This window comes from Zootoca vivipara, chromosome 15, assembly GCF_965207765.1.
Source record: "Zootoca vivipara chromosome 15, rZooViv2.hap1.1, whole genome shotgun sequence".
NCBI classification, from domain to species: domain Eukaryota; kingdom Metazoa; phylum Chordata; class Lepidosauria; order Squamata; family Lacertidae; genus Zootoca; species Zootoca vivipara.
The window spans coordinates 16,128,660-16,153,469 of NC_142598.1; the positions used below are offsets into that span (position 1 = coordinate 16,128,660).

The 24,810-nt window shown below is 47.3% G+C and overlaps 2 protein-coding genes across 3 annotated transcripts in view; both read right to left on the minus strand.

The window, feature by feature from the left end:
• Window positions 1–1,435: 1,435 nt before the first annotated feature.
• On the minus strand, window positions 1,436–12,396 carry TPI1 (triosephosphate isomerase 1). Its single transcript, XM_035097088.3, has 7 exons — window positions 12,215–12,396; window positions 6,562–6,685; window positions 6,343–6,427; window positions 5,672–5,804; window positions 4,170–4,255; window positions 3,922–4,009; window positions 1,436–2,007 (listed from the first exon to the last, which is right to left on the minus strand). The coding sequence occupies exons 1-7, from the start codon at window positions 12,321–12,323 to the stop codon at window positions 1,889–1,891; spliced, it is 744 nt and encodes a 247-aa protein (XP_034952979.1). The 5' UTR covers window positions 12,324–12,396; the 3' UTR covers window positions 1,436–1,888.
• A 4,123-nt stretch (window positions 12,397–16,519) lies between these two features.
• The window catches only part of USP5 (ubiquitin specific peptidase 5), a 31,215-nt gene continuing 22,924 nt past the window's right edge, over window positions 16,520–24,810 (minus strand). Inside the window, exons 14-20 of one of the 2 annotated variants that reach the window (XM_035141137.3) lie at window positions 22,288–22,376; window positions 21,491–21,613; window positions 19,421–19,564; window positions 19,139–19,284; window positions 18,847–19,000; window positions 18,050–18,134; window positions 16,520–17,143 (exon numbers count right to left, since the gene is read on the minus strand). In XM_035141137.3, coding sequence (XP_034997028.1) covers window positions 17,050–17,143; window positions 18,050–18,134; window positions 18,847–19,000; window positions 19,139–19,284; window positions 19,421–19,564; window positions 21,491–21,613; window positions 22,288–22,376 — 835 coding nt within the window. In that variant the 3' untranslated portion in view covers window positions 16,520–17,049. Of the gene's footprint in view, window positions 17,144–18,049; window positions 18,135–18,846; window positions 19,001–19,138; window positions 19,285–19,420; window positions 19,565–21,421; window positions 21,614–22,287; window positions 22,377–24,810 lie in introns of both variants that reach the window. The other variant, XM_035141136.3, reaches the window with a different exon arrangement.

Here is a 24,810-nt window from a genome sequence, read left to right on the forward strand (position 1 = left end):
AAATGATTCTTCCCAATGATAACAATCATTCCTCAGTGCTGCATAAAATCCAGCCCCCTCCCCCTCTTTTTGCAAGTGATGCCCCCCAAACCACCTGCCAGGAAAGGTGTGGAATTTAATATGGCCTGCTTCTAACCAGAAAGCACTCCCATTCCACGTGGGAGTTTTAATGAAAAATTAACTTCTAAAATGTAGTTTATATGGCTTCAGGCATGGCAAGGATACCGATTCATTAAAACCAGTGTTATCAATCTTGCTTTAACACACACACACACACACACACACACACACACACACACACACACGGTCCGCCCTGCCGCTCATTCATTTCAGCTAAAATGTGATTGCCTTCATTTTTCTATGCTGCATTCTCTGGCTTATACGTCAGCCAGCTCTGCTCACCTCTGAAAGGTATGGACTTAGGGATAGACTTGACCCAAGCTGCACATGGCAGCTTGCTCTCAAATTATGAAAGCCAAAGTTTTCCTCCCCTCTATTTGTGGGGGGAGTGGAGCTGCTGGCAAAAGCTCTCCAGCCAAGCAGCCAATAAACAGCACTCTTTAATTCTTGCCCCCTGCCATACATTTTCACTCCTTCCTCTGGACACTGTGAAAATGAGACTAATCCCTCCCAAAACATTATGTGAAAATCTTGAGGCCCGGACAAATTCCCCACAACATTCTTCTCCAGATGGCTCAAGGTGAACCTGCCTGGCAAAGGATCAGAAGCAGCTCATGGCCCACCACCAAATCATGAAAATCAGTGCTAAAGGAAAACGCAGGAGAACAGTGAAGCAAAATGGTCTCTGGCCCAGTAGAACTGAAGGAGTGTCTCCACCCCCCTCATTCAGCCCGGACACTGAGGTCTAGCTCCGAGGGCCTTCTGGCAGTTCCCTCACTGTGAGGTTACAGGGAACCAGAGGGCCTTCTCGGTAGTGGCACCTGCCCTGTGGGATGCCCTCCCGTCAGATGTCAAGGAAATAAACAACTACCGGTATAGTCATACATCGGGTTGTGTTTTTTCAGGATACGAACGCGGCGGACCCGCAAGTGTTTACTTCTGGGTTCTGCCCCGCGCGCCTGCGCAGAAGAGTTCTGTGCGCTTCGCCCATGCGCAGAAGCACTCTATCGCGCATATATGAAAGTGCCACTCGGGTTGCGGACTTTTCGGGGTGCGAACGGCACCCCGGAGCGGATCGAGTCCACAACCAGAGGTACCACTGTATCTGACTTTCAGAAGACATCTGAAGGCAGCCCTGTTTAGGAAAGTTTTTAATGTCTGATGTTTTATTGTATTTTTAATATTTTGTTGGAAGCCGCCCAGAGTGGCTGGGGAAACCCAGCCGGATGGGTGGGGTGTAAATGATAATAATAAAAATAATAATTTATCTTGCACGCTGCACTGTAGTTGTGGCAACAGATTTCAGAGCCTTACGTTGGTTTCCCTTTCTTTATTTCTGTTCATTGTTGGCTTAGGGGGTGGGACACAGTACGGACGCACATCTTACATACGACACAAGCCACTGGGTAAAGACTCAGACTCGGCTGAAGCGAGAGGCAAGAGACTCCGTCCTCAGCAAGGCAGCAAAACTAGACACTGATCAGAAAAAAAAACAGGCCTCTGTCTAGCTGGGAAGCCCTGTCCCTCCAGCACAGAGGGAAGGGAACAAAGGCCTGCCTGCACAAAGGATCCAGCTAACCGAGAAAGGCCTTGGCAACCGTTGTGTTTAGCAGCAGTGTGGGACAATTAACAGCAAAGTATGGGAGCAGGGACTTGAAGGGGAGTTGGTGTAGCCCAAGTGCAGAGGGCGGGCGCAGGTTTCTACAGTGCCGTATCTTCCGCCTGCGATGAACCGCACCCCCTCACTTTGAATGCCGAGCAGCAGCTTTCAGTGTTTCGCGTTGATGATGTCCACGAATTCGGGTTTGAGGGAAGCCCCCCCAACGAGGAAGCCGTCCACGTCGTGCTGAGAGGCCAGTTCTTTGCAGGTGGGGCCAGTGACGGAACCTGCAAAGGATACAATCCCCGTTTTTTATTTATGTATTTAGGAAAGGCCCAAGGAGGGAGGAGAGAGCACGCACACAGCAGATGAGGACCAAAAACACAATGCCTTTGGCTACATGGCATTTCCAAGGCTAATTCTGCGACGCTGCAAAACTACTCTGGGAAAGATAACGTGGAGAGGTGGCTGGAGTCCTTAATCCTGCCCTGCTATCTGCTATAATAAAATTGTGCGCGCACAAACACGTATACCCAAGAAGGGCACCTTGGAGCAATGTAGGCAGGTGAAGGGTTAAGCCCCACCTCTTCTCTGTGCTTCTCTGCTCTGAACTGTCTCCTTTCAGAGCAGCCATGCTTTCAAAATTAAGTGGCACGTTTACATGTACTAGCTAAGCTGACCATTGTCTCGAACCACTGCAAACTGTTTATGGAGGCTTGACCACAAGCAAAGAGCATATAAATGCTACCCCACCTTGCCTTTTAAGAAAACCCTTCTTCCATAGCTGCCAAGTCTCCCGTATTCCCCGGGAAATCCCAGTTTTTCCAGCTGTTCCTAGCTGAAAAAAGATTTTTTTGTTTCCCCCCGGTTTATTCTGGCGCGGTGCCCATTTTGGTACTGGGTGGAGCATGCTCAGAAGCGACTTTTGATGCTGCTCTGCCCAGTTCCAAAATGGCTGCAGTGCGACTTCTGGCGCGGCGGCCATTTTGGAACTGGGCAAAGCAGTATCAAAAGTCACTTCTGAGCATGCTCCACCCAGTTCCAAAATGGCGGCAGCGCCACTTCCGGCCTGCTACTTCCGGCCTGGTCCCTTATTTCTCTGACAGCAACTTGGCAGGTATGCCTTCTTCTAACCCACATTCGCAGCTCCTCACAACACTCTTATCCACAACTAAATTATGTCTTTCCAGATGAACTCTCTTCACATTTTCTTTTAAGTTTCTATGCCTACCTTAATTATTAGTGTTGGCAGGCAGGGTCAATCCGGTCATGAAAAAAACCCAGTTTAAAAACCACACAGAAAGCTTGCTGTTCGCCAACAGCTACATAGGGATGGCAATTTGAGGAGGCGATTCCATAGGCCTGACCATCCCTCCCAAATTAAAACTGCCACTCTCCATGGCAAGCTGCGAGAAGATGGACGCAGCTTCTGCGCTTGAATTGCGGTTCCTTTAATTTTAATTGCCACTGTTTCATTATTCAATTCAATTCATTACCCAAACCCTACAAAGGAGCTCAGCCCGCTTAGACCTCCAGGTGAAACTCGGAAAATTAGAATATTGTCGAAAAGCGCATTTATTTCAGTAATGCAACTTAAAAGGTGAAACTAATATATGAGATAGATGCATGACATGCAAAGCAACATATGTCAAGCCTTGATTTGTTGCAAGTGTAATTATTTGTCGTTAGGTGGGTCAATTATAAATGGAATGTCATTAATGAAATGTCATAGCGATGTTTATTTTTGTATTTTTGTAACTATTTGCTTTATTACTGTGGAATTTCCAAAAGAAAGCATTTGTAAAAATTAAAAGAAAAATAAAAAATAAAAAGTTGCATTAGCGAAATCAATGCACTTTTCGACGATAGTCTAATTTTCCGAGTTTCACCTGTATTTTCCATTTTCCAGTACAAACCATCTCTTAGAAAAGGGAAGTGAATTTGGGCAAGACTTTCCTCCCTACCCAAATTCATACCTGCTGAGGAGCTGAGTTTTTTTAGTTCTTGTGGCCTGAACTGGCCCTACTACAGCCTGTACAGCTAAGGAACTACAATGAACACGCAAATTAACTTTGTGCCCCTTTGAGATTCAGTTCGACAGGCGCACATCTGAAACAGGATGTTTGCTGTGCGATCAATAAGGGGAAAGGGCAAACTCTTGCCACACTTGCTTTGCGAACTGGGGGGGGGGCTCCGTTTACCTCCGTAGATTATCCGAGTCGACTGTGAAACAGCATCAGACACATTACTCTTCAGCCAGCCCCTCAACTTCTCGTGAACCTCCTGAGCCTAAAAAAAAGGCAAGAATCGTGTTACTAACAGCAAGCTAAAGGCCACCGGGTGCAGAGTCTCCGAGAGTGGGGCTCAGAGACATTCTCCATCCTTCGATGCCAAAACCACCTCAAAAGGGAAACCAAGATTTGGGAGCACATTCTCCCTACACCCGTACCTGCTGAGGAGTTGCAGTTTTACCAGTTCCAATGGCCCAAACTGGCTCATAGGCAAGAACCACTTTGCTCCAGTCCTTCACGTTATCTGGGGACAAGAGAGGGGGACAGTGAGCATTGGTTTGATTTTGGGGGGGGGGGGGTCAGGCACAATTCGACCTATTGGGAAGACCAAGTATAGTTCGATGGCAGTTGCGGGGTGGGGTGGGAGCTCAAAGATTAGACATCTCTAAGATCTAAATTCCCCTTCTAGTTATGAGGGTAGAACTCCAGAATTGTAGAGTTGGAAGGGGTCCCAAGGGTCATCTAGTCGAAGCCCCCTGCAATGCACCAATATTTTGCACAGCGTGGGACTTGAACCCACGACCCTGAGGTTAAAAAGTATCGTGCTCTACTGACAAGAGGGATTCGAAATAAAGCTGGAAGCCTCCATGAGCAAAGCAGATTCCCAGCTGGAGACATTCAGCTTCAGTGCAATACCCATGATACGGAGCACATGAGGAGAAATGTCTGCATAGGGCTCAAGTTTTAGAGTACAGTCATACCTCAGGTTGCGATTCGGCGCTTCTGCACAGGACATCATTTTGTGTTTCTGCACATGCGCCAAAACACAGAAGTAACCCGTTCTGGTACTTCTGGGTTCAGCGCGGAGCGCAACCCAAAAACACGTAACCCACAGCGTTCGCAACCCGGGGTATGACTGTAATGTATCCAGAAGCCAAAGTAATGAGAGAAAACCTGGGTCACTTAAAAGTTACCGTAGTGCTACCCAGAGCTTTAAGGACCTCTGAGCATGCACACACAGTAAGCAAGTTGTGCTTCATTTTTCTGGTTATTTGGCTATAACTTTTGAAAGAATACAGGTAACTGAACAAACTTTGTTGCCTTGCATTCTTCATTAAATTGTCTTTCCATTGATATAACAATTATATGGTATTAGGTGGCGCTGTGGTTAAACCACTGAGCCTAGGGCTTGCTGATCAAAAGGTCGGCGGTTCGAATCCCTGTGACGGGGTGAGCTCCTGTTGTTTGGTCCCAGCTCCTGCCAACCTAGCAGTTTGAAAGCACGTCAAAATGCAAGTAGATAAATAGGAATCGCTACAGCGGGAAGGTAAACGGTGTTTCCATGTGCTGCTCTGGTTCGCCAGAAGCGGCTTTGTCATGCTGGCCACATGACCTGGAAGCTATACGCCGGCTCCCTCGGCCAATAATGCGAGATGAGCGTGCAACCCCAGAGTCAGTCACGACTGGACCTAATGGTCAGGGGTCCCTTTACCTTTACCTTTTACTAAAAAAATAATAATGGTATTATGAGCCATCAAACCTCAAAAACACACTTTTGCCAAAAGGTTTCCACAATTTTGGCCACTAGTGTACATGGCATTTCCTGCCTACTGAGTGATCTATTACCAAACATTTTGCCCCATTATTTCAAACCAAAGCATTTCCCTTTCCTCACTCGGAACCCAAGGAAACTTCAGCACATTCCCCAGTACCCTCTTACCAGCAATAGCCTTGGTCTGCTGAAATACCACTTTCTCGGTGATGCCAGCCTCTCGCTCATCCAGTTTTTCCCCAATGCAGGCGATGACGCCCAGACCCTCAGCCAAGGCGTGAGCCACCTTCTGTCCAATGAGCTGGAAAAGTGGGAGGGGAGGACAGCTTCAGAGTCCCATAAAAACTATACCATCTCCACACACCTCCTTGCTGCAGACGATTCCCAGCCTAGCGATAGCGGAGGGAAAGAAACCTGCAGCAAGGCAAATCTACTAGATATAATAATAATAATTTATTATTTATACCCCGCCCATCTGGCTGGGTTTGCCCAGCTACTCTGGGCAGCTTCCAACAGAAATATTAAAATACACTAATTTCTGAACAATTAAAAGCTTCCCTAAACAGGGCTGCCTTCAGATGTCCTCTAAAAGTCTGGTAGTTATTTTTCTTTTTGACATCTGGTGGGAGAGTGTTCCACAGGGCGGGAGCCACTACCGAGAAAGCCCTCTGCTGCCTGGTTCCTTGTAACTTGGCTTCTCGCAGCGAGAGAACCACCAGAAGGCCCTCGGCACTGGACCTCAGTGTCCGGGCAGAGCGATGGAGGTGGAGACGCTCCTTCAGGTATACTGGGCCGAGGCCGTTTAGGGCTTTAAAGGTCAGCACCAACACTTCACCTACCTCATCCGACTCGCCAAAGACATGCCTCCTCTCAGAGTGTCCCAAAATCACCCAGTTGACGCCAACATCCTTTATCATGGCTGGGCTGAAACAGAAGGAAAGAAATGACACCACCTGTTCTGCCATGAGGTGCAAACCAAATCCTTATTTACTTTTTAAAATTACCCCTCGCTAAAGTAACCCCAGACCTTTGTGTCCCCCGGTCCCCAGCAGACTAACCTGATCTCTCCTGTGAAAGCTCCCTTAGGCACCTTGTAACAATTCTGGGCAGCCAAACCGATCTTGGCATCGAGCTTCTGGCGGGCAAAGTCGAGGTAGATGGAGGGGGCACCACAAACGACCTCTGGGGACGAGAGAGAGAATAGCATCTAGGATGAAGCAGGCACGCCACAGAGTCTCTCTGCTGCAGATTGTTCCCACCCCAATGAAATGAAAAAGGTGTTGAAAAACACCTTTATTAAGAAACCAGAAGCGTTTTTACTTGGAATAGTCAGAGAGGAATTACCGAAAGAAAAAAAAGAGATATTATGTTTTTTCTGTATGCCACAACAGCAGCGAGGATTTTATTGGCTAAGAATTGGAAGAGTGAAGACCTACCTACAGTGGATGAATGGCAGATGAAGATGATTAAATTTATGGAGCTGGCTGAATTGACTGGGAGACTTCGTGACCAGAGGAGAGTCGGTGGAAGAAGATTGGAAGAAATTCAAAGTTTGTTTAAGAAATAATTACAATATTGGAAATGTTTAATATAAGATTTGGAAGTACTGGGAGGTTGTAGAGGAGGATTTGTAGAGGTACTGCAGTATATTAAGATTTCGATATAAGTATTAAATAATAATTGAAATGTTGTGAAGGAATTAACAAGAGGTGAAATTTGCTAGTTAAGGTAAAAATAAGATGACTGAAGAATGATATAGAAATTATTAAGGATGTAATACAATGAAACGCAGCAAGGAGGGACATGAGGAAGTCAACAATGTCAGGACACATGAGTGATAAATATGGTTGCTGTTTTTCCCCTTTTTCTTTTTGTATTTTGTATTTTTGTGTTTTATGTGATTTTTTTGTATTGTTGTGTTTTCGTGTTTTATATGTTTTTTTCAGTTTTATAAAATCAAATAAATATATTTGAAAAACAGATTGTTCCCACCCCAAGGCCAACTCACTCTTTGGGTGCTGGACACAAGACACTTGTGGGTCAACTCTGCTAGTCGTGCCATGAGGTTCAGAGGGTAACCGTGAGTAAATAAACCTTCCCTTCCACCACCAATCTCCCCTTCTCCAGTGTTAGAAACTCAGATATAAGCTAGGCACCAAATAGTTCCTTAAAACCAAGATCGCAGTTGCCAAAACGGAATGTCTACTCTAATTGATATTTTTGGGGCAAGTCTTATTTTTCAAAGGACGGACTGACTGCGATTGGTTCTCTGTTGAACGTCTGGCTAGTTCCGATGACAATTGTGAGCTAGGGTTAAGAACTTAAAAGAAGAGGAGTCACTTGATCGAGGACAGCCCACATGTAAATTGGCCTATTCCAACCTCTTTTTCTTAATCGTGACTGCTGCTGCTCAGGCTGCACAGAAAAAGCAAATTGGCTCGAGAAATTCATTCTATGCAGATAAAATATAACTGATAATACCACTACAGGATGGGGTACTAGTGTGTGGAAACAGTCCCGATCCAAGGATCCCCAGGCACACGCCTCCAGGTGGTGGAGGTGTCAGGCATCATCCTGGCACCCAGGCATCTTCACTTGGTCGCAAGTGGTTGAAAGTCAGATGCAAAATGTGCCTGGCTGATTTCAAACCAGGGTGAAAAATCAGTGATTTAAAAATAAAAATTGTATTTTTTTAAAAAAAATAAATCGGATTTTTAAGTTACATTATAGTCCAGAAGCAGTTAGAAAGCACATCAAAGTGCAAGTAGATAAATAGGGACTGCTCCGGCGGGAAGGTAAAGGACGTTTCCGTGTGCTGCTCTGGTTCCCCAGAAGCAGCTTTGTCATGCTGGCCACATGACCCGGAAGCCATCTGCAGACAAACACCGGCTCCCTCGGCCTATAGAGCAAGATGAGTGCCACAACCCCAGAGTCGGACACGACTGGACCTGATGGTCAGGGGCCCCTTTACCTTTATCCTTTGGCATAGGGTTTGGCCTGTTTGTCCAATATAGAGAGCTGAAGGGCACTGTTGGCATTTGATGGCATACACAATGTTAGAGGATGAGCAATTAAATAGTCCTGAGATGGTATGTTGGATGTTGTTGGGGCCAGTAATGGTATTGTCCGGGTGTATGTGGCAGCAAAGGATATATTTGTAACCCAACCTGGAGAAGCCCAAGCAATAAAGAGCTGCTTTGGTAAGTTTTTCAGTGAGGTTAAATGCATCAATTCCCTTCAAATGGTTTTCATTGAGAAAATGGAAATCTACACTAAACCGTATGTCTCAGTCTAAAAAGTTACCTTCAGCAAGGTTAACCAGCAAACAGATTGGCTGTCATTTTCCTTTATAGATTTTTTAAAAAAGCTCACCCTATCCTATTGGCCAGGGATGAGTCCTGTGAATGTTGAGCTTTAAATCCCAATGTTCCTGACCAGCGATCGTGATCCCAATTTTCGGAGGGTCACAGGGAAGCAGATGTGCTAGCCACATCTGGGTTCAAGGCAGTACAAATAGCATCCTTCTTGGGTGCGGCAAATCCCTTCTTCCTCTGCACTGCCAGCTCTAATCCTGAAACAATATCTGCCTGAGGGTCAAGAGAGCATGGGTAGGCAAACTAAGGCACGGGGGCTGGATCAGGCCCAATTGCCTTCTAAATCCGGCCTGCAGACGGTCCGGGAATCAGCGTGTTTTTAAATGAGTAGAATGTGTCCTTTTATTTAAAATGCATCTCTGGGTTATTTGTGGGGCATAGGAATTCATTCATTCCCCCCCTTTCAAAATATAGTCTGGCCCCCCACAAGGTCTGAGGGACAGTGGACCGGCCCCCTGCTGAAAAAGTTTGCTGACCCCTGGGTCAAGAGGAACTTGAGCCTTATAATTTGTTTTTGCAAAGCTCAGGGGTAGAATACTTGCAAGTTAAAAAGATCTTACTGGGGTGGGAAAAGCCTTTTTTTTCTGCACATGATCCTGGGTAGCCACTGCTGGTCAAAATAGGACTAGACAGACAAGTGGCCTGACTCAGGACAAAGCAGTCTCATATGTTCATAGATATATAAGAGGTTATAAAAATGGAGGGAAACCTAATAAGTGTGAGGGGTGGGTGGAGCTGTGGGCACTGTAAAGGTCAGAAACTTGAAACCTGACTCCATGGGGTAAAGGGCAAACCTACCATATTCCCTATAACCAATAATCTTAAGAACTGCTACAGTATTTCTTGAGAGAAGGGGCTTTTGGGGTGCAGGCAGCCTAGTGTTTACCTAGCAACATAATCCTGGATGTTTTAATAAATAATAATAATTTATTTGTACCCCACCCATCTGGCTGGGTTTCCCCAGCCACTCTGGGCGGCTTCCAACATAGATTTAAAATACATTAAAATGTCACACATTAAAAACTTCCCTGAACAGGGCTGCCTTCAGATGTCTTCTAAATGTCATCTCTTTGACATCTGATGGGAGGGCGTTCCACATGTTCTATGGCTAGAAGCCTTGCTTAGCCAGTTGGCAAATAACAGGCAAGAGAAAGCAACAACTGGATAGCTCAGTTTGTTGGAGCACAGTGCTGATAACACCAGAGTCCCCTTATGGGGCAGTTGCATATTCCTGCATTGCAAGGGGTTGGACTAGATGATCCTCAGGGTCCCATCCCAACTCTACAATTCCACGATGCAGTCTGCATGTGGGACACTGCAGTGGCATCTCCTCCAACAGGGGGAGGTAACTCAGATCTGCTCAAATCCTGAGGCGGCAGTATAATATAGAGGAGGCAGACTATCTGGGGCAATTGAGTAGATCAAGCTCCCCCCATGTAGTTTATCTGAAGGCCCATTTCCTGACCTTTAGCAAGCTACAGGGATAAAGTTTCCCACCTCCAAGTACAGTAGCCGGTATTTTTAGGCAGCTGCGCTGCCACCTATATTTAGGAACCCTCTCCTCCAGACCCTTTGACATTTCTTCAGGATACCGCCGCCTTGCCCTTTTCTAACCCGAGGGGGACAGCGAAAAGGATCTGCAGGCCAAATTTTGGTCCAGGCATACCCTTTGCCCCCATCGCTGGCAAGCAAGGAATCCATGCTGTGGGCAGTCTCCCGCTGGCACAACCATGCCAACCAAAACCAAGAGAGGCAGACGGGCTAGCTAGCCTCACTGCCTGGGAACTGGGCATCGTGCCAGCCCCATTCAGACAAAGAATTCTGCAGCCAAGCAGGCCTCAACTGCATCCCCTTTCTTTCCCTCTCCCTACACGGCCCATTTCTCGCCTTCTCATCCACTGCTAGCCACCGGTTAAATGTAGGGTGGGTGGCCACGAACACAGCACCCAAAACACAATCTGCCATGTGACTAGCAGGCAGGATCTCTCCGAACACAGGGACTTCCGTTGACTGGGCTGAACTGTGACTAATAGTGGGCCTAGTTGCCCTAGTACAGTAGACCGTAGGGAGAGAGAAAGCTCATTCAAGGGTATTCTAAGGTTTTTAACCTTTCATTTTTCTCAAAAGGAGGCGATTAAGAGAAGGCAAAAAATGTGCAGGCAGTGCTTTACACAACTGCTCTGCAAGGAGTAAAGCTGCTCCTCTCACAACTATCAGTACAAAATCACCAGCACTTGAGACGTTTACTAGTAATATAAAATCTACTTTTATTTTAATCCTCTTTGCATTAAAACAATTAACTTCACTCTAAGCTCGTGCTTATGACTTTTCTATGCTGGCCTCCCTGGAAAACCCACCCATGACTATGATGACTCCATTAATTTCAACAGCTCTACTCTGAATAGACTTAAGTTGAACAGCACCCTCGGAACTCCCCACCACAGTATTTCGTCGGCCTTTTGAGCCTGCCGACACCTTCCGCCGGAGGATTTTCTTTCTTTCTTTTATAGTACAGCAAGGCAGTACATGTACAGTATTTCCTAGCGAGGAAATAATGTAGCAAGAAAAGCCTATTTTCTCTGACCGGCCGGAAAACTGTTAAACAGAAAAGCAGTTAAAAAAAAAAGTATGTAGCAAGTTTCCTTTCCGGGGCCCAGAGGAGTCTTCGGCTCCCTTCCTCCTGGCAAGGCTTTATAAACGCCAACAGAAGGAGAGAGAGAGAAAAGGAAGCCAGCTTGCCTGCCGGGAGAGGCAGCCCTGGAGTACGTGCGGGCGAGCACGCGGTGGGGGTGAGGGAGGGACCCAGGCATCCGGGCACCTCCCCCGCCCTTTTTCGAGACCCTATGAAAGGCACCGCTGCAGCCAGCTGCCCCCACAACCAGGAAGGGGATGGATGGAGCGGGCCAGGAAAACAGGTCGACCTCCTTAACCGGGTCCCCGTTCTCATGTCCAATCCCATTAGAGGCCGCTGCGGATAAGCCTTAAGCGCGTTAATCACAGACTCCTAGAGCTGGAAGGGACCCCCAGGGCCATCTAGCCCAACCCGCTTGCAACTGCAGGCATCTCGACATTGTTTCTCCCCTGTGCGAGTTCAATCGGTGTGTATTATCCTTCGCGCTCCCCTATGACCGAAGCGCTTCATGGCGAAGGGGGCGCAAGAGAGGAAACGGGCAGGGCTCGGCGGGGCGTGCGCCCCCGGCCGGTTCCCGAGCCTAAACGTGGCAACCGGTGGCCCCGCTTGCCTCCTCCCAGCACCTCCGGGGAGCCTGCAGACGTGCGCGCGGGGGCTTCCCCTCCCCTAAGGCCTTATGGGCTCCCCCCCCCCCCGCAGGCTCACCGGTGTCTGCAGGGACCTTGGCGCCATTGAGAGTCTGGATGAGTTCCCCAAGGCTCTTCTTGTCGCCATTCATCTTCCAGTTCCCGCCGACGAAGAATTTCCTGGGCATGATGACGGTGGTGGTTAGTGTTGGTGCCCCGGGGCCGCCCGCCTAGATGGATGGAAAGGAGAACTTAGAAGGTCAGAGAGCGCAGCGGCGGCGCAGCCGTTTCCGCGGCCTCTTTATAGGGGAGCGAGGGGGACACGCCCACTGGGCCCGGTGACGTCACTCAGGCCACGCCTCCCGCGCCGCCTTCCTTTGATGTTCCGAAAGAACGCGCGAGTGAGCGCGGAACGGAAAGCGAGAGGGGGTGCGTGCGTGCTGGTTGGTTGGCTGGCAGGCAGGAGAGACTTTTCAAATGTATTCCACGTTTCTAAAAGTGCATCTATGTCTTCTGTAATCAGGGGTGCCAACTTGAATAAAATATAAAGGGTGTATGCAGGATGTGCCAAACACGCCAGCATTTTAATGACAATGCCCATTAACTTGGGAGGGGAGGGCAATAGGTGTAGCCAGACTCAGACCAACACGGCTACCCACCTGTAACTAGGTGTAGCCAGAGTTTTTGTTAGGGGGGGTAGGCTTTATGTTGCAGTGGAAGAACTGCAGTTAAATATTTTTTATTGATGGGGGGCAGCTGCCCTTCCCTGCCCCCCTTGGCTACACCCATGGAGGGCAGCCCCCTCGAATATTTTATTGGGGAGGAGGGAGAGAAGAGACCTCAGTCCCTAGGAATTGGTTCCTATGTCTCTAATATTTACAATGAAACCACATCTCCTTGCATGATTGGAAATTGCAGTAGGCACCCATCAGTCTCAAGAAACAATGGAGTGTGCCTCCGATGGTGAAGTCAAACCGCTGGAGAATCACAATGCCTGCAGTGGCTGCAAAGATCCATAACTCGTGACTGCTGCCTTCCGCTTTTGCTGTGTTAACGGCACCAAAGGGACCTCCCTGAGGCACAAGCCTAGGCAGTGTGTATGGAGGTCCTGGGCTGCCCAGAGGACAAGACCCCCCCCCCTCTCGGCCTCACTGATGGGGTCCAAAGGGAAGTCGAGCAATACGTTTGGCATCATCTCTGGATTTGTTTGGGGGTTACTCCTTGGCCATTTCTCCTCCCAAATATATCTCACAAGGCCACAGATGTTTAGGGATAGGAGCTACAGGTGAGAGCTGGGGGCAGGGAAGCGCTGGGTTAAAAATAAATTAGCTGAAGCTGATCTGGTTAAGGGGTGATATGATAGCCATGTTCAAATATATAAAAGGATGTCATATAGAGGAGGGAGAAAGGTTGTTTTCTGCTGCTCCAGAGAAGCGGACACGGAGCAATGGATTCAAGCTACAAGAAAGAAGATTCCACCTAAACATTAGGAAGAACCTCCTGACAGTAAGAGCTGTTTGACAGTGGAATTTGCTGCCAAGGAGTGTGGTGGAGTCTCCTTCTTTGGAGGTCTTTAAGCGGAGACTTGACATCCATCTGTTTTGATGGTATTTCCTGTTTGGCAGGGGGTTGGACTGGATGGCCCTTGTGGTCTCTTCCAACTCTATGATTCTATGAATTATGTTTGAAATGGTGGCATAGTTCAGTGGTAAAAAAATACATGCTTTGCTTGCTTTAATGTAATGTCCCAGGTCCAAATTCCAGGTAGGCCTAGGAAATCTCTCCCCCCCCCCCAGCAGAGCTGTTATCAGTCAGTGGGCATTACTCAACCAGGAGTACCAACAGTATGACTTCACAGGTAAGGTGTGGTCCTATGGAAAGGAGGCCAAGGATGGACTAGGAGTTGCGTAATTCTGCAGAATAGCTATCTCCCCCTGCTTCTCTCTTCGTTTAGCAAAACATATTTTTTTTTCTAAGCAACTCCACAAGCAACCTGTGTAATTGAAATGCGCAGAGTTCTGTCACTTGTTAAAAACCTGCAGTTACAGCAGCCTACGAAAGCCTGACCTGCATTGATTTCAGTGCTTTGTTAAGTTAGTAAGGGTTTATTTGAACCTGCTCACCTTTGGCAACTACGGTAGCAGCCAACAGCCCTTTCCCTCAACCCCAGCTTTCTGTAATTTGCCCCTTCTTCTATACTGCTAAGATAATGCACAGCAGCACAATGTTTTGTTTTAATGTCTTACATAAAACAGTGGCTTCTAGAAGACTCTCCGCACATCAACCATTTCATATTTTGATCTCAGCCTGGGAAAGAAAAACCTGGAATAAAAAGAGCAGCTTTCACCCACCTGCTCAACATGTGGAGCACAATAAAGACCCACAATTTATTTTCACAAGGAAAACCTTTCCAGATCAGATCACCAAACTACTTCAACTGTGAAACCTGAATCCCTTTCTAAATGTCAAGGTACCTGCTAACTCATTGGTAGCACTCTCCCCAAATATCCCCCAAATATTGGCAGCACTCTCCCCAAATATCCCCATCTCCAACATAAACATGGGGAAATGCCTGGTGTTGCATAATAGAGCCCGTTCTACCAATGAGTTAGCAGATACCTTGACATTTAGAAAGGGATTCAGGTTTCACAGTTGAAGTAGTTTGGTGATCAGCCCACACTATTTCTCTGCAAGTCTGAGTAGGTTTAGAAGCACAGTGAAGCAGGTCTGTTGCAAGAGAGCACATTTCTAGGGCTTATGTCTGTGAACATCTGACTGAATGCATCTGCTGAAACCTCAGAAGGGAATCTGACTGCATGAATTTCCAGTGATTGGAAAGTGTTCCCACTCCTGCATAGCTCACCACCCCTGGGTTTTGCAGGGCCTAGGCAGAACAGATGATGCATAGAAGTTGGGGAAACTAAAAAGAATGGAAGAAATGTGCTGTTTGCATAATTGCAGCTTTTTCTGGAATTGAGTTTATATTGCATTGGTGCAGAATTTCATTTAACAGAGTACAAACATTTAGAAAATTCAGGTGGCATTAGCTCCTGCATTTATCTGCTCTATAGGGAGAAATCTATTTTGTTTTATATAAGTAAATAGAGGGAAAGCCCCCCCCCCCTGACTGCAACCCCCGTTTTGCTAGTCAGACACCTAAATTTACTATTTAAAGCTATTTTAGAGTGGCTGTCATAATATGCCTGCTGAACTAAAAAAAGCAGACAATGGGATGGCACAGGAAATACTGTAGACGAGGGCCTCTGTATACCACAACAGAGACATTACCCCCACCCTGCAGGGCAGTCTCAGCTCTGCAGTTGTTTTGATCCACGAGCTCATACAACTCTATAGGGAACAAGGCCCTGGAAACAAGTGATGAGCACTTTAGATACAAGGCCCGCATGACAGCAATAGTTAGCAGAACCTTCACTTTGTCCCCTGTTGAGATTCATTTTGTTACTCACTACACTGTAAGTTCTACTCAATACAGCGGGCATCTTTCTAACTTGTGACTGTGCCTAAAAGTAAAATTCAGTTTTGTAACACAAGCCCAAAATGAACAAGTTTGACCATGCAGAAGTCTCTCTCGTATAATACTCCTTTAGCATAGCAGGCAGAGCCGGCCCACCTAAGAGGCAAGGCGAGACAACCGCCTCAGGTGGCAAGATCCAGTAGAGCAGCAGATTTCAATGCCAATCTCGGCCCCCCCCCGCCCCACCTTGTTCCTGATGTAGATCTTCCCTCACTCCCTTCTTCATTGACAGGGAGGGGGCCACCATTTGGGGGGCTGCCTCAGGTGCCAAAATGTTTTGGGTAGGGTGGGCGAGAGATCCAATATATTGCCCAAAACCGGTTTGAAATGTGTGCTATGCAAAAATCACAATGCAGGAAAAACCGTGAAGCCAGCCGATGTCTCTATGTAGCTCCATCCTTATTTCAGACATTGTGATATATCAATATATCACTATGTTTTGCTGGTGATATATTGCAATGTTGAAAACCAGATATTTCCCAGTCCTAGTAGCAGAAGGGAAAATGAAGCGCACCTTACCAATTCTCCCATGAGGGAGGCAGAGGCCTGGCGTACCAAATGCAGAAGGCACAGAAAGCCGTGTGAGCAGGAAACCAACCCCGTGGCCAAATTTGACTCCAAATTTGGAGGACACCAGGCCTGCTTATGAATTAACTGAATGACCCAGGGAGTTTTTCCTAGAAGACATGCTCATCTCCATTAATACCCCCTCCAAAAAAGAGAGATGTCTTTTGTTACATCAGATACAGGGCATAAGGCCTGTTCATGGACCAAAACACCATTTGCTGTGACCAACCAACACAGATCAGCCTTATTATAATATACAATGAAGACTATGAACAAGGCCAGTTGCTGGAAGGGGGTACAAGGTTTTTTATTTGATCCTTTGTGTTTTGGCATATAGGGGGGCACATGAAGAACTGGTGCTAACTTTACGGCCCAGGTTTTCCCCAGCACAATTCCCAGGGTGGGGGTGAGGGGGGGGGAAAGCCGCCCTATATGGTACAGAAAGCCACACGTAACCCAAGTCCTCCCTCTTGTCCCCACCCCTTTCTAAACAGTCCAAGCGTGTTATAGTTACATCAAGAGGAAACATGTTGTGCACAGGTGTGCCCTGGGTGCCTGGGTTCAGTGAGATATTCCCCCCCCCACTTCTTGCTCTTACACAGAGGTTCAAACCCACCCCCACCCCCGCCCACCAGTGTCCAGAGGGGCAGCAAACTCCAGCTTCCTCGAGGAGGGATACTGCTCCTGGGGCTGCAGCAGTGGCACACAGACACATAGGGGTTGAGAGTTGGCCCTCTTCGTTGCATTCATCGCTGCCATTTCCCCTCCTCCTGCCATCGCCTGGCTCCTACTCCACATCTGGCAGGAGGGTCCTAGCTGGAGATTCGCCGGTAGAAGTAGATGTAGCCAAGATCCTTGGGAGGCTTTTCAGAGGCGCAGACTTTCTGGTCGTTGTAGATCACCCATCTGGGGGGCGGGGTGGGGTGGGGAAGAAGAAGGGTTTATTGAATTTATTTCTTTTCCCTTTATGAAAGGAAACCAAGTTTCTAGTCCTTAGTAGTAGTAGTAGTAATAATAATAATAATAATAATAATAATAATAATTTATTTATACCCCGCCCATCTGGCCGGGTTCCCCCAGCCACTCTGGGTGGCTTCCAACAAAACAGAAATTCTAAAATACAGAAATCCATCAAACATTAAAATACAGAAATCCATCAAACATTAAAAGCTTCCCTAAACAGGGCTGCCTTGAGATGCCTTCTAAAGGTCTGGTAATTGTGGCAAAGAATGCTTAAAAGTGAAAAGATCAAATGCCTTGCTTAAATCTCAGCAGCCAGAGAGGTGAGATAATAAGATATTCAATATAGCTACTACCCCCCACTCCCAAATATAAGTGAAACAATGTATCAATAGGGCACAATTATTATTCCCCCCCCCTCCAAAATGCTGCTCAGTGTAATGGGCATTACAGGCTTGGGATTGCTTTGGGGCAGAATTTCTCCTCCAGGGGCCAAGCTGCCCTTCCGCAATGGCCGATCAAGGCAGTTACAGGGTTTCTTCACTGCCTACAAAATCCAAAGATGTATTTCACTGCAGACCAAGGAATTGTGCTTGTGTCTTAGTGGTTTCCCTCTGCGGTGCTTGACCGATTAAAACAAGATGCCTACAGGGTAGCTTTTATATGCACCGGGAGCAAAAAACTTCAAACGTGCTGAAAATTCATGTTTCTAACTTCTGCTTAGACTGCCTTGTTTAATTTTGAGGGCTAGATTGTAAGTAATACAAATCTAGTTGGCTTCCTTCCTTCAGGATCCTTCCTTGTTTCCCCACCACCACCACCCTCTCTCCAGGTGCTTTGTTTATCCCTTACCTGCTATCCTTCTTGATATGACAGACATAATGGCCACACATAGTGGATGTGCCCATGTGGCTGATGAAGGCAAAAAGCTGGTATTCTGAAAGAGCAAAAGGGAAGAGTCAAGCAGGCTCGTTACCCTCTCTGCAAACCCTCCCTCAAACCGACAGAGGATCGTAGAATTGTAGAACTGAAGAGATGGAGGGCCCCCGAGGGTCATCTAGTCCAACCCTCTGCAATGCAGGAATCCATGCAGGATCTGGTACATTATGAGATCGGATGAACTGTCCTGAAGAACAGCCTCATTGAGATGTACAGATGAGAAGCAGGCCATGGTGTCTTCAAACACTCCCGTCCCCTTAAAGGTGGCGCCAGAGGACACAAGACTGGTTCAGATAAAGAGCCTTTCTGGACCTGCCCAGTACCCATCTAGTTGCCATTCATAACTGCCCAGTTATTTTCAGGAAACGGCAATAACCCTTCCTGCATTGTTTGCTGGCTGGCATAAGGAATTCACAGGTACCCTCTCCAATATGGCTATGAGCCTTTTATAGCCCCAGCCGCCATGACTTGTCCAATCCCAGTTTTACAGCCACCTAAGACAGCAGCTATCACCGTATCTTATGGGAGCAAATTCTCCAGGTCAATTTGGAGGGGAGAAATAAATAAGGGCTTCAGGGCTTGGGATTAAGACTGAAGGGTAAGGCACAGACCTAGACAACTACAGTGTGGACCACGATGTTCTAAAGCGCCAGGGTACCAAAACTATTCAACCTTCGAAAGCCAAAAGTCCCCCAGGGTTGCAGACTCACTTCCAGATCCATCACGCACTTTTGGCCCTACAGGGACAGATTCAGATATGGATTCAGCCGCCGAACGCCCCTCCGAAATGTCCATGGCAGCTTCTGCGTCCAGGTCGTCAATATGGCTGAAGATCCAGTCCACAGCCCGCTCGAGGCTGTTATTCTGCGGAGGAGAGGATTGTAAACAGTCAAGCTAGGAGCCCACCCAATTCTTCCCTCCTGCCCCCCAAAGGGTACAGTTCCAGGCACAATGATGCAGAAGAGGAGGAAACGTTCTGCTCATCTTTCACCCTCGACCCACCGTAGCTCTTAGCGCTTTCATGGCCTGATCCCGGGAAAAGCCCATGGAGACGATGGTGGCCACGCTGTCTTCTGATGGAGGGTCTGGACAAGCGATGGTGGAACCTGGTCCACTGGATCCAGGAAGAACCAGAGGGTTTGCAAAATCTAGAGAAAAGAGGAACGAGGGAAAAGGTGGGAGCCATGGAGATTTCCCGCCTCAAGAGGCTGCCCAACCTGGCCTAATCCCAGCAGGAGGAAAAGTTTAATGCCCTGAGAATAGGGACCTACGTTGCTGACGTACCTGGATCGTCCATGTGGGACATGACCCAGTTCATCGCCGCCTCAGCCCCACTGTTCCCAGTGTAATACACAGCTTTGCGGCAGGCGTCTGCCGGAAAGCCCATCTCCACCAGTTGCGTAATCACAGACTCGTCCAACATGGGAGCTGCAATGGGAGGGGAAAGGGTTAGAGGTCTCCAGAAAGCACCACTTCTGGACAAGCCATTCGCGAGACCAGGCCCCAGCCTTCCGCTCTGGGGCACGATGCACCTTTGCTAAGGCCATGCCTGTATCCAGCGGTCCGTGGAAATGGCCACCCCTGCACTGGCAACAAGCAGTTGCTAGGAGAGGCATAACCACCTCCCCAGCTCTGCGCACATTTCTTAAAGAGGAGTCAAAGACGGACCAAGCCTGGGATGAGATGGCAAACAATGACCATGATTTACAACACCATGCTTCGTAATGAATACGATACTATTGTTGAACAATATGGGTTCATAATAACTAGGGAATTCTATATGCATTGTGACGCCTGTATTTTCTTCCGTCTTCTTCCTTTTTGGTTGATGTGTGGTATGTTCCCCCCCGCCCCCCAAAATCATTATTATTTTTTTAAAGATAGAACAAGCCCTATTCCCATTCACACCTTCCTCACAGGGCTGTGCAACCGGTGGCTCACCAAACCCACATAGTGGTACCTCGGGTTAAGAACTTAATTCGTTCCGGAGGTCCATTCTTAACCTGAAACTGTTCTTAACCTGAGGTACCACTTTAGCTAATGGGGCCTGCCACTGCGCCGCCACTGCGCAATTTCTGTTCTCATCCTGGGGCAAAGTTCTTAACCCGAGGTACTACTTCCGGTTTAGCAGAGTCTGTAACCTGAAGCGTCTGTAACCTGAAGTGTCTGTAACCCGAGGGACCACTGTTCTGCCCTGAGTGGCTGGGGCGACCCAGTCAGATGGGTGGCATATAAATAAGAATATTATTATTATTATTATTATTATTATTATTATTATTATTATATGGTAGCCTGCTAGCAAACAGCTCCATCAGTCTCCTGTTCTCGCCGTTGCCAAAAACAACACCATCTCGACAAAAGTATTTAAGGAACAGGAGATTGTGAACATCCTGCTAGGTGGGTTTCGCCCTTGACATACTGTGGTTTCTTTTGAGATTTCACGAACCTGATCCTGAGAGACTTTGGTAGCTGCCCTACCTTCAGGTGGGAGATTCAGGCAGACAATAGTGGAGCTTTTCGTCTGAAAGACCCAGAGGAATAATGATGACTGGGAGGGTTGTAAAACTGTTGGCAGGCTACACTTTATAGCTGGTGGGCAGCGTTCAGTTTGGTGGGCCACAGTTGCACAGGTCTTCTCTAAAGGAAATGTACACGCCGCATGTGATGATGACTACGAGCAGAGGATGGGCAAGTGCCCTTGGACAAGAAACGGACTTTGCAAAGATATTGCCGAGGGTTGTTTCTCTGGAATACCTCTTCTGAACGAGGCCTGAAGGTTCACTATGCCCCATCCACTGCCATAACATTTCACTCTGCTAATTTCCTGGTGGTATTCAAGGTCTCAGCTTGAGGAAGGGTTTGGCAACCTCCAGGTCTCATTAGAGGGGGGGGGGAGAGATGTGACAGGAAAACACAGCTCTGAAACAGACATGCCTCAGACAAAGATTTGAGTAACTGCTTCTGGCTAGAAAAAGAAAAGAAAGGAGGGTGTGTGTGTGATTCTCTAGAAACACACCCTATAAGATTCCGAATTTACAGTTCCATCCCTGAAGCCCCCATGATTCAATAGTGGATCCTGAGATGTAGTGTAAGGTGGTGCAGAGTCAGGCAGCCAGCAATTCGACAGAAGAGCCGGCAGGAAGACAGACTGAGCAAGGAGAAGGAAAGGCACCGACACAGGTGACAGGACACAAGGAGAGAGAGGGAGGGGGGAGCGAGCGAGCGAGTGAGTGAGTGAGTGAGTGAGAGGCTCAAGGAAGAGAGGAAAGGAGAAGAGTCACTAACATGTCGGAGAGGAGAAGTGAGGGGAGCAGAAGGAGTCGTCGTCCTCGTTGCCATAGAAACCCAGGCTACCTTTGGGCTCATCTGGCGTCACCAGCGGAGGTGCGATGTCAGGCATCTCCTCCTCCTCCGGCTGCAGTCCCGTCCCCTGGAGTGCAGAGATGTCCAGCTCATCTGGCATTTCGATGGAGACATCTGCCAACGCAAGTACAACAGGGATCGTGTCAGGGATTGCGTCGAAGGGGAAAGTAAATTGGCGAAACAGAGAAGGCTAGTGTAAAAAATGAAAAGGAAATGCCACCATCTATGGACGTGCTAACAGAACAAGGCCACCGACAAGGAGATGCTCCTAAGAACAGATGTTGCATAATGGCAGAAACCATGAACCAGGAAGTCCACAGCCACAAACCTGTGTGAGTGTCTAGAGGCAGTTGGAGGGTGGATGGCAGCTATTATTATAATATTATTATTATACCTGCCTTTAAGCAACCTAACATCCTGTGGTGACCCCCCCTTCACTCCCCCGTATCTACAATTGCAGATAATAGTGGCCTACCTCACAAGGGTATTTTAAGGATTACCGGAGAGCTGAAGCACTTTGAACAGTCAGAAAAACCATATATCTTTGCTAAATGTTGTCATTACGCTTGTCAACTAGGACGGAATATCTAGTGCAGTGACAAGAGTTGCCATGCTGGAATTATGGGGCGTCACTCCCAACCCTGGACAACCCGTGATTTCTCAACATTTTATTTATTACATTTTTTACTGCCTTTCATCATCCGTAGATCTCAAGGCGATTCACAGCATAAAAATAAAAGACAAAAACACAAAATGTACAAGCCCCCCGCCAAGAATAGCCCTCTTACCGAGTTTTTTGGGCACCCAGTCCAGGCCAAAAGTGAACTTCTTGATCTGGATCACTAGATAATCTGGGAAGGATGCAAACCGGGTTGTCCTAAAAAATGAGAGGAAGAGCTAGTGAAGAAGAAGAAGAGTTTGGATTTGATATCCCGCTGTATCACTACCCAAAGGAGTCTCAAAGCGGCTAACAATCTCCTTTCCCCTCCTCTCCCACAACAAACACTCTGTGAGGTGAGGGGGGGGGCTGAGAGACTTCAGAGAAGTGGGACTAGCCCAAGGTCACCCAGCAGCTGCATGTGGAGGAGCGGAGACATGAACTCGGTTCCCCAGATTACAAGTCTACCGCTCTTAACCACTACACCATACTGGCTCTCCATACTGACCATACTGAAGCATCCTATTTCAAAAGTTAACACCCAACAAAGAGAGAAGGGGACAGCTCAATATAGATTCTTACATGGAGCAGCAGTTGCAAGCTTACAGTTTCTTAGATTCTCGCAAGCTTCCCACTTTCTGCAGGGACCGTGCACACACTTCCTTAACTTGCTTCTACTGGGGTGTGCACTGTTTCATACCAAACGAAAATGGAAAATGGAAGCCACCAGTAACGAGGCTCACAGAACAAACAAATGAATTCCGAAGGGGCAACTGTACACTTTAGAGCTGAAGATGTCCAACAATGTGATAGGTCTTCCTTCCACAGGTGGCAGGACAAAAAAGGACGGAACGATACCCTTTGCCTATGCTGGTACTTTCTGAATTGGAAAAAGGTTTGTAGGCTTCTGTGCAAAGTACAGCTGTAGCTTCCTTATCAGTTCCTTTAAAACTTTCAGTGCTATTCCATACACTTCGTTGGACTGGTCATGTTGTGCGGATGTCTGATGATCGTCTTCCAAAGCAACTACTCTATTCTGAACTTAAAAATGGAAAGTGTAATGCTGGTGGTCAACAAGAGAGGTTTAAAGACCGTCTCAAGGCAAATCTAAAAAAATGTAGTACAGTGGTACCTCTACTTACGAATTTAATGCATTCCAAATGCACATTTGTAAGTCGAAAAAAATTGTAAGTCAAATCCCATAGGAATGCATTGGGAGAAAAAATTTGTAAGTAGAAGCAACCCTATCTAAAAATTCGTAAGTAGAAAAAATCCTATCTAAACCGCATCCAAGATGGCGGACGGAGCTCCATTCATAAGTAGAAACATTCGTAAGTAGAGGTATCACTGTATAAACACTGACAACTGGGAAGCACTGGCCTGCGAGCGCTCCAGTTGGAGAACAGCCTTTACCAAAGGTGTCATGGGCTTTGAAGACACTCTATCTCAGGACACAAGGGAGAAACGTGCTAAGAGGAAGGCACGCTTGGCAAATCCACACCGTGATCAACTCCCGCCCGGAAACCAATGTCCCCACTGTGGAAGGACGTGATGATCCAGAATTGGCCTCCACAGTCACTTACGGACTCATGGTTAAAAAAACCATGTTTGTGGAAGACAATCTTACTCGGCTATGAGTGATCGCCAAAGAAGAAGAAGTTGCCCCACCCAGATCCCATTCCTCTGTGATATGGATTTGCAGATTGTAGCTAATCAGTCTCCTCCCTGTGCCTGGCATGTGTTTCTCTTATCTTTACTCATTCAAAGCTTGCTCGGAATCCAAGTGTGTTTTAGTGAGTGAGCAATTATGCACAGTGTGTGTGTGTGTGTGTGTGTGTGTGAGAGAGAGAGAGAGAGAGAGAGAGAGAGAGAGAGAGAGAGAGAGAGAGAGAGAGAGAGAGAGAGAGAGAGATGGGGGGTTCTCTCTCTCTCATATACTGACTGAATCAGTCCATTAATTGTCACAAATTACAATGAATAGCAGACGGGCAGTTTCTGGTTGTAGACAAGGGAGACATGCTGGCAGAACATCAGGCCATGGCACTTGGCAGCCTCCCAAATGGAAGAACCCAGTAGTTTTACCCATCCACTAGCTAGCAAAACAAGGAGGAAATGGACTGAGGAGAAGCAGAATGAAGCAGATCCTCTTTGCAGGCCAGCTGCACCTGTGTGATTGCAGCCATTTCTCTGGCTAAGGAGGGTGTTGTTGCTCAGTCTTCCCCTCCTCCCCAAATTATTCCTAGGTAGGGAATTTGCCAAGGGGCTGGAGTTAACTTTGGATATGAGGTATAGCCAAATATGATTTGAGCTATTCCCTCCCAGTCAGGAAGCTGTGCAGGGCGTACTGTTCTGGGTAATTACTTGACTAAGACAAGGCAATAAATAAATAAATAAATAAATAATAATAATAGTAATAGTAATAATTTATTATTTATACCCCGCCCATCTGCCTGGGTTTCCCCAGCCACTCTGGCTGGCTTCCAACAGAACACTAAAACACAGTGGCACCTCTGTTTAAGTACACAATTGGTTCTGGAAGTCTGTACTTAACCTGAAGTGAACTTTCCCATTGAAAGTAATGGAAAGTGGATTAATCCGTTCCAGACGGGTCCGCGGAGTACTCAACCTGAAGCGTACTTAACCCGAAGTATGA

Bases quoted from the DNA above. Each gene is read 5' to 3' on its own strand.
- TPI1 (XM_035097088.3), bottom strand. From the start codon at position 12,323: ATGCCCAGGAAATTCTTCGTCGGCGGGAACTGGAAGATGAATGGCGAC. The intron at 5,805-6,342 runs GTAGGTGAAGTG...CCACTTTTCCAG, and splicing joins TCTTTGGCGAGTCGGATGAG to CTCATTGGACAGAAGGTGGC. The intron at 2,008-3,921 runs GTAAACGGAGCC...TATCCTTTGCAG, and splicing joins GACTCGGATAATCTACGGAG to GTTCCGTCACTGGCCCCACC.